This window comes from Phytophthora parasitica (assembly GCF_000247585.1).
Source record: "Phytophthora parasitica INRA-310 unplaced genomic scaffold supercont2.5, whole genome shotgun sequence".
NCBI classification, from domain to species: Eukaryota; Oomycota; class Peronosporomycetes; order Peronosporales; family Peronosporaceae; genus Phytophthora; species Phytophthora nicotianae.
In genome coordinates, this window is record NW_008648991.1 from 1,643,695 (window position 1) to 1,652,081 (window position 8,387).

General features: G+C 51.1%; 4 protein-coding genes across 8 annotated transcripts; 2 read left to right on the forward strand and 2 right to left on the reverse strand.

Annotated features, from left to right (window-relative positions):
• Nucleotides 1–190: 190 nt before the first annotated feature.
• Nucleotides 191–3,372, forward strand: PPTG_04836 (hypothetical protein; the record flags this gene model as incomplete). The annotated part of the gene is made up of 8 exons (XM_008897141.1): nt 191–248; nt 337–437; nt 512–600; nt 673–834; nt 907–1,798; nt 1,865–2,974; nt 3,042–3,155; nt 3,217–3,372. 8 exons carry the CDS (start codon nt 191–193, stop codon nt 3,370–3,372), a joined length of 2,682 nt encoding a protein of 893 aa, XP_008895389.1.
• On the reverse strand, nt 2,906–5,100 carry PPTG_04837 (hypothetical protein). Of its 4 annotated transcripts, XM_008897142.1 has the most exons (8): nt 4,948–5,100; nt 4,800–4,874; nt 4,480–4,725; nt 4,295–4,406; nt 4,151–4,219; nt 4,023–4,085; nt 3,849–3,953; nt 3,177–3,782 (listed from the first exon to the last, which is right to left on the reverse strand). In XM_008897142.1, exons 1-8 carry the CDS (start codon nt 5,071–5,073, stop codon nt 3,631–3,633), a joined length of 948 nt encoding a protein of 315 aa, XP_008895390.1. In that variant the 5' UTR covers nt 5,074–5,100; the 3' UTR covers nt 3,177–3,630. The 4 variants fall into 4 exon arrangements, with proteins under 4 accessions (XP_008895393.1, XP_008895392.1, XP_008895391.1 ...); XM_008897145.1 differs by lacking the exon at nt 4,948–5,100 and having other exon boundaries at nt 2,906–3,782; nt 4,800–4,913; XM_008897144.1 differs by lacking the exon at nt 4,948–5,100 and having other exon boundaries at nt 2,906–3,782; nt 4,480–4,913.
• Nucleotides 5,101–5,166: 66 nt separating this feature from the next.
• PPTG_04838 lies at nt 5,167–7,266 on the forward strand. Of its 2 annotated transcripts, XM_008897146.1 has the most exons (8): nt 5,167–5,331; nt 5,409–5,494; nt 5,563–6,000; nt 6,069–6,148; nt 6,215–6,263; nt 6,325–6,482; nt 6,552–6,636; nt 6,706–7,266. In XM_008897146.1, the coding sequence occupies exons 1-8, from the start codon at nt 5,232–5,234 to the stop codon at nt 6,964–6,966; spliced, it is 1,257 nt and encodes a 418-aa protein (XP_008895394.1). In that variant the 5' UTR covers nt 5,167–5,231; the 3' UTR covers nt 6,967–7,266. The 2 variants fall into 2 exon arrangements, with proteins under 2 accessions (XP_008895394.1, XP_008895395.1); XM_008897147.1 differs by having other exon boundaries at nt 5,167–5,494.
• PPTG_04839 (hypothetical protein) lies at nt 7,012–8,295 on the reverse strand. The gene is made up of 5 exons (XM_008897148.1): nt 8,033–8,295; nt 7,835–7,956; nt 7,572–7,746; nt 7,253–7,494; nt 7,012–7,183 (listed from the first exon to the last, which is right to left on the reverse strand). The coding sequence occupies exons 1-5, from the start codon at nt 8,144–8,146 to the stop codon at nt 7,168–7,170; spliced, it is 669 nt and encodes a 222-aa protein (XP_008895396.1). The 5' UTR covers nt 8,147–8,295; the 3' UTR covers nt 7,012–7,167.
• Between the last annotated feature and the right edge of the window lie 92 nt (nt 8,296–8,387).

Sequence of the window (8,387 nt, forward strand, 5' to 3'; positions counted from 1 at the left end):
TGAGAAGGCGGCCACACTTCCAAGCGACGAGCGAGATCCGGCAGCGCTGCAGGTCCGTCCACAACCGGCAAGAGAGGCGTCTACATCGTTGTAGAAGCCCCGCAAAAGCACAAAGGATGTAGCCAGTGACTGTTCTGACCGTCATACTTGCTCTCTCGCCCCAGACAGATCAGTCGGCATCGGCGGAGCTATGGCCAAGGAACGGATCAGCTCGGAGGAGCTGGCGCAGCGCAAGGAGGAGTATTATGGTAGGCGATAGCACGAAGATAACTGCTATTTACAAGCGCAAGATAGACTAAACATTGACCTTTTATATCATCTCGTTTACGCTTACAGAACTGCTGGCCACTAGCGACAGCTCCCTTCAAGACGTGCTGAACCAGAGGGGCGGACTGATACTTGCCCGTGTCGGACGCTACCAGCCCTGGCCAGCGAGGGTACGCTATTCAATTCTCATTCGAGCTCCTGCAGTCCAATAAATGTTGTTGTTTGCTACTTTGGCGGCATACAGTTTAGCGAGCCCGGGGAATTCGCCAAAATGGCGCGATATCGCGCTAAGAAGGGCCAGGCGTGTGTCTACTTCTTTGGCAGCAGGAACTAGTACGTGCTATTTAGGATTGATTGCTAGAGCGCGTTGCAGTCTAACGCAGTGGGTTCTTGGCGTTCTCGTAGCGGATGGGTCTCGAAATCGTCCATCCAGCCCTTCCCAGAAGACCTGTCGACGCTTACAGCGTCGAATAAATACAACCAGCAGCACATCCAAGAAGCGCTGGACGAGGCGAAGCTCGTTATGGACGTGACGGACGAAACGGGCAAGCGCTTCTTCGACCGCATGTGCGTTGGGGCACTCTGCGACTCGCTTTGAATTCTTGGAGTCTCTATTCTCATTTTTTGCCTTGTTGACAGCATGGAGCGCAGGGAAGAGGCGGTAGATCTGCCGTGTGAGCGCTGTAACCGAGTGGACGACCACTACTCGCTTCTGATTCTTTGCGACGGAAAGAATTGCAAGCGAGAGTATCACATGAACTGCTTGAGCCCTCCGTTAGTGTCGGTTCCACCCGGAGAATGGTTTTGTCCAGACTGCGAGAAGGAACGCGAAAAAGAGCGCGAGAAGGAGCTACAAAAGCGTGCAAAGGCAGAAGCGATGGACAGCCAGGACTCTGTTGCTACAACGGTGAATGGACTTGATAGCACTTTGCCATTGGCGAAGACCCTGTCCTCAAAGAAGACCAAGAAGCACAAGCACATCTCCAGGGATGGAATAGTGAAGCGTCGACTGTCTTCAGTTTCTCCAGATAGACCAGGTGGCCCAGTAAAAAAGCCTCGAGGCCATCGTTCGTCCTCTAGGGAAGTCTCACCCCCACCCAGAAAGGACTCAACTATGCCTAAAAAGTTGGACGGAAGGAAGAAAAAGCCTTCCCAGCTTTCGATTTCAAGCAGCAGAGCACAGCTCTTGTCCGATCCTGACAGCGGCACAGCTGACGACGAGCAGCGGTCGGAGGAAAAGTGTTTGATTTGTGGCTTTGGAGGAGAGCTGATCGTTTGCGAGTTCGTTGGCTGCACAAAGGTCTATCACCAGTTCTGTCTCGGTGCTTATCCATTTCCGAAGAATGAAGATGCGACGTGGCATTGCCCCCGACACACGTGTGCGCTGACCGGAGAGAAGGAAACGTGTGAAGATGGCGAAAAATTGACGACCAAGCTGAAACATCCATCTCCACGAAAACTCAGCGTCAAGAACATGCTGTGGAAATGCAACCAGTGCCCACTTGCCATATTGGACGGAGCACTGCCGCAGGTACATAACTTTTCACTTATTAGGGAGGATAGATGTTGACATTACACTGTTGTTTTGCATCGCTAGCTACCACAAGGGCAGGTTCTTTCCAAGAAGTCACGGACTTTTCTGTGTTCTAATTGCTACCTCAACGCGCCGTCTAAAGTCCAGCTTTCCAAACGACTAGAGAAGATCTGGTCGACGATAGCCACAAATCGACAGGGAATGCCGTTCTGTGGTCCCTTGTTGTGTGGAGTTGAGCCGGTGGATGGGCAGTCAAACGAATCTCGGACGCAGTTGGATTTATTCAAAGTGCTTGCGCGGATTCGTCGATTGGAATATGAAGACTCAGCGACTTTTTCGAGAGATATCGACGAAGTGGTGGCTAATGCTCTTGATCTTATCGCTAACCGCTCATATCCATTGATGGAGGCAGCAAAAACACTGAAAATCATCCGAAACGAGCAGTTTGGAATCCATCAGCAGAAACTGAACTTCTTGGACAGTAAAATCCGCCGCGTACTCGCTGATCGCGAGAGTGGGCGGGACAATGAAGATGACCTGGCCATCAAGAGGTGGCCGCTTCGATGGAGACAGGAGTGTGGTCCCTTTGAAGATAAGTACTATCCGCGCTTGGAAGCGAAGTCACTGGATGAGTGGACAGCTCTCGTTTCAGCAGCGCCTTTATACGCCAGCGCGGACGAATTTGACGGTCGAAGTCTTGTTGGAGCATACATGAGTGACGAAATGAGTGCAAGTGAAGATCCTCCACAGGGGCACTTTGGGTCAACGCGTAGTAGGAGCCCGTCATTAGGCTCCGCGAACGAGTTGTCCGACCCTCCAGCTGCAACACGGACGGAGTCAGGTCTTACGTTATCGGAAGGAACAGATGTGATGATTGCTCTGGGTGATCTGTCTAAGCCAGGGACTGGTATCCAGAAACGGAGATTTGGTGGCGAGCAGACGAAAGAATTGGACAGTATGGATGCTCGAGAGTTCTTCCTTTCTCCGTCTACTAGCGAGATGCAGCACATGTTCGACCAGCAGTCCACTCTTCTCCGTAGCGCATTAGAAGCGCACTCCACGTTGCAAAGATCGTGGCTCATCAGCCAGCAGGACATGTTGGGTCTAGGCGGGACTGGTGGATTCTCTGTGGGCGAAGGCCGACTTGCCGCTGAACTCCGACTAGCAAACAAGGTCAGTGTCCATTTGTTTGTTAGACAGAGTTGTGTTCCCCATTGACTTGCTCACTTGTGATGTCCAGAATTTGAGGCAACGACTGCGAAACAAGGACAAACTCGTTGATCAACTGACTTCGGATCACATGGCGCTACGAGCTGAGGTCATCAACTTACAGAGAGAACTCTCGCAAAGCAAGGTGAGGCGCAACATAGCAGTGTCGTAACAATCTTCGCTTAATTTTTTTACTTGCCGTGTAGTCTCATGCTCGCGAACTGGAAGATCGCATTGCCGTTGTGCAAGGGGCCCTTGAAGGGCGGATTGTGCCTCACCCCGAGAACCAAGATCCTGTCACGAATGGAGATGCCACTGCCACGCCTGATCGCAATACGGACGAGGAGCATTTATTCGAGTAGATCCAGTGTCAATTACGGCGATATATTACTGCTGGAGGTGGTTGTAGCGTCTGAGGATTCCGCATCGATGAGGAACGCAGTCGCAGGAGTAACCCGACGCAACCGAGTAAATGTGTAATCATGTGAACTGCAAAACCGTACGACACTGTCGCAGTAGCTCAGTGGTCTTACACTTTCGTTTATGAAATGCTCTATAGTGTGTTGCCCACTGGCGAATACATTGCGTGGAGGAAAACAAACATCTTGGATAGCTGCGTCTTACAAAGTTTCCGTGTAGCCAAACACAAGCTCGTGCTCTGTTGCGGACGCCGTCATGTTCCACATCCCGGACGAATAAATTGCTGGTTCCGTCAGTGGCATTAGGAGAAGAGAGAAACCATAAATGCCGAAGAAATAAGCCCCGAGGAGCACTATCACCACAAAATACACACATTTCAGATGTTGTCTCCATCATGAGCTATTCAGACGAAACGTACCTAATCGATAAGGATGCAACGAGCTCTCAGGGTTGAAAAACGAGAGGTCGGGGAACCCCATGACATTGCAGAATACGTGCACGAGAAAAATTGACGCGAAGTGCCCTGCACAGAAACACAAAGGTTTGTCAACGAGAAAAAACAATGAGCGAGAAAAAGTGGAAAGTTTCTCACCTGTTCTCAAGAAAATGAAGGTAGCGTAGGCTCCAAACAAGGAGGTGTACAGGAGCTGGAAGCCTGGATCAATAATATGTTAGACACAGGCCCACCCCAGTATTAATATAATCAACGACATTACGTACCAACAGTCAACGCCGCGTCCTTAGGAGACCGTCCGTGCCGAACGTACTCCAGGAAGTGATGCAAGTGTGCTAACCGGACGAAACAGCATTAGAAAAGCGTTAAATTCCAAGTCCACGCTCAATATAGCCGTTGCAATGCCACACCTGCTCCAAACATCAGCGGACTGCCCAGTATAATCTGCTTGACAGTGAATTCAGCGCACACGAGTAGTGGAACCATGCAGCTCCGAAACACAAACTCCTCGGTCAGTGGACCCTGCAGACGAAATCATCCAAAACAGTCAGCATTTCCTTCCGCGACCACCGTCCTTACAATATCATCCACATACCAATACATAAGTGCGCAACGATGGTAGACGGTCGTGCGTGATGGAGTAATACAGCGCCGAGTTCTTGATTGCGAACCACAATCCGTTCGAGTGGAACTGCTTCGACACGTTGAGCAACCGCAATGCGTTGGCCAACAATGAGCCTGTGAAGAGCACAGCAGTCACAAACAGCGGGATCACGACTGCTTGCACCAGGCCTTCCGACCGAATACCAAGCCACTGCGCGAACGACATGCTGGCTTCATCCTGCAGCACGCAACAGCAGCGTTTCGTTAGCCCTTCGCCTCTTTCTAAGCTACAAAATCGATTCGTATGCATACGTGGTCATAGAAAACTGCCAGCACGAACGGACAGATAGCGCAGAAAATGCAGATGAGCAGGAAGCGTGCGAGAATCTGCAACAAAAGACACAGAGCAAGAGTAAGAGGCTGATAACTTCGTTGCAACGACAACAATTGTGGCACGGACGTGGGTGGGGTGGTCGCGTGGAAGCCGCCGGATCGCTTGGGGCAGCGTGTACAGCACACCGACATAGGCTGCAGCCATGCAGGAGCACGCGATGACGGCCGTTGTGGCGGTGACGCTGAATCGCATCTTTCACGCCGGCTGGTGTCGAGTGTGCAAATAAAGTGGCAGATTATGATTGGCTCATTGTTTCGTCGTGTTTTCGGCGAATGAAAATACGTTTGGGTACATGTGGTGTGTCGCCAAAAGAACCCAACTTCCAACCAATTTATTGACAAGCTACCGAGATGGCGGACACTCACATGACAGAGCCCGAGGAGACGGAGATCGAGGTCATCACGGCCGACGAGACCACGCAGGAGTTCGACATTGGCGAGGCCCCGCAAGGTGCTATATAATATCCGGATAGCAGCGCTGTTGGTGATCAGAGACGCTGATGGACTGTTTTCGGTATATCTGCTCAGATGACGACGACGACGCCATGGAAGACGAAGACAACGAGGGCAAGATTTCTGCTGAGGATGCTGACGTACGCGACGACGCCGAGATGGTAGGGATATTTCTGGTTAGAATTGGGTGGAATGAGACTGTTAATGTGATGGCTACATCCACTCGCAGGTCTTCAACAAGCACTCGGGCCCGGTCTACTCGATCAAGGTGAATCCGGTGGATCCGCGTATCGTCATCACGGGCGGAGGTGACGACGTGGGAGTCATCTGGAATCGTGAGGACGGTAATGTACTGTACACGCTGTCGGGCCACCAGGACTCGGTGGTAAGTGTCGACTTCAGCTTCGACGGCAAGTACGCAGCTACTGGTGGATACGACGGTGTGGTCAAGGTCTGGGAAGTCGCTACAGGCAACCTGGTGCAGAACTTGGAGGGCCCTTCGCAAGAGGTCGAGTGGGTTTGCTGGCACAAGAAGGGCAACGTGGTGCTCGCTGGATCGGGCGACGGTACTGTTTGGATGTGGCTCGCGACAACTGGGGAGTGCATGCACGTGTTTGCTGGACACGAGGATGGTGTTACGTGCGGTTCATTTACGGGATCTGGAAAGGTACGCTGGAAGCTGCTATGTTATTATTTGTAGAATACTTATGCATATTTTCTCTTTGTGTTGTGAAGATGATCGTGACAGGTAGTACGGACACCACTGTGCGTGTGTGGAATCCGAAGACTGGCGAATGCAACCATGTTTTCCGAGGGTGCGTTAACGCGCTTAATTATCTGAAAGCTGGATTAATTCCTAACGAAGCGTTGTGATCAAACAGACACGACTTCCATGAGGGCCCAGTGACATTCATCGCCTGCCACCCAACCGTACGCTCCGAAAAAATATTGCTTGTAAATTCTTGCTGATTGTGAATGATATGTATAATAGCAACCGCTGGCTCTTTCTGGCTCGCAAGATGGCACTGCTCGCCTTATTCAAGTGCAGACGAAGCGTGTGCTCGCTACGCTCTCGCACGATGGCGTTGACCCGAGCGTCGCCGGAACTGTCAATGATACAACGACTTCAACGGAGAACTCGGCGGAGTGGTACGTGAAACTATTCACATTATTTAGCCCCACGTTCTTTTTTGCTGACGTGGATGTGCTCGATTGCAGCGGAGGATTTTGTAACACAATGAACTGGGCGGCAACGGGTTGTCTCGGCGGATACCTGCGCATCTGGGACTTGACGACGTACCAGGTAAATGGAGTGCCGAAATATCTATTCCTCATCGTGTATGTACTGACAACTTGCTTCATTATTGTCCAGTGCCGTCATGTTTGCCGTCACCCTGCTGGTGTGATCAAGCTTTTGTGGCACCCGACGCAGCCGATCGTGTACTCGTGCACGGTGGAAGGTCTGATCTACGTTTGGGATGCCCGGACAGGACTGCTCTTGAAGACGCTGGCTGGCCACACGGATATGGTGCTCGACATGACTTTCATTCCTGCGTTCGAAGGCAACCCGATCGCTGGACTTCTTACGGCCAGCGACGACGAGTCCGTGCGGCTCTTTCGGGTGGACAACTAGGCAGTAGCAGAATTAAAAAAGAATCGAAACACGGTCGTTTTGCCTGAACATTTTCACGTCGCAGTGATTCAACTTCGATCCGTAGCGGGGGTACCAAGGGTGGAATGCTCAAATGCTGTGTATGAAATGAATTGCATATACTGCAGATCTCTACTACGCGAATGTGAAACTAACCGTGCGCTCGATTACATCGACGTGGAGTTACGCCTCATACAATCTGCAATAATCGACAACAAAATCACATAAGACGATAGTTAAAACAAAACAATTAACAAGCCAAACGTACACTTCGTTCTGGAAACTGGAGCCACTGGCCGCAGCATCGGCATGCGACTGGTACTTGAGCGTTTCGTTCTTGCCAAGGTCAACAAGAGCCTGGCGGAAACCCCGCCCAATGGCCTTCTGGCGGTCCTCAGCGCTGGCTGTTGCACTCCAAATGGCGATGCGGTCCTGCGCCTTTCGCACACTAACTACAGCGCCACAGATGTCGTCCTCGTCCTGCAGCGTCTCGCCAATCAGCGAAAGCATCTAAAATACCAAAAAACCATATCGCCGTATTAGTATCGAAGTCAAATAAAACCCACAATGTTCTGCTTGCAACGCACCACGTAGAGCCAGCACTCATCTAGTCGCGCTTTTCGGGAGCGAGGATTAGTGAAAATCCACTTGCCGCCCTTGGCGTTGACCGGGTCCTCCCACATGGGCCGGATGCCCTCCTTAAACAAGTGGTAATTGCTGCCAATTGAGAGCTTCGTGGGCGTCAGGATGTTGTTGTACAGGCTGCACCATGCGCAAAATAGCCATTCCAGTCAACACTCGCCACATAAATGCCTGCAGTCGCAATGCCAGCAAGCTTCAATCTACGTACCACCAAAAGTCCTCCACGGTGTTGAACGTGTAAACATTCTTGAGGTTTTCCTCCCATGACTCAGTTGAGTGGCGCTTCTTCGGGTTGTCGTACCACAACACCCATCGGTTCTGCAGCGGGTGCTGTTCACACCAACAAAACGGCGTCAGTTGTCTAGAAACTCTCTACAATTTCTCCATGGCATTGTTTTTAAATCACCTTTGTGGCCACTTCGTTCACAGTTGCAGGAACAGCGACTGTCGTGTCCTGCACCGCCTTCTTCTCCTCCACCACTGGCTGCTGGTTCTCCTTCACGTTCTTCTGCTCACTCATATTGCTGCTATGCTGTGTATGTAGACTAGTGTGTAGGTAGTTGGTTTGTTGGTGTCGTTGCTGCTGCGATTCGTGCTGCTGCGTTCCTGGCGTCAAGAGCTCTCGGGGCTATTGACCTGTTCTGATGGTGATTGTTGAGGCTCTCCCTCGCCGGTGTTTTGGTTGGCTCAAAAAGGGATGATAGTACTGAGTATTTCATCATATAACGAACACTTTATAAGGCATAACCAATCACATTCAA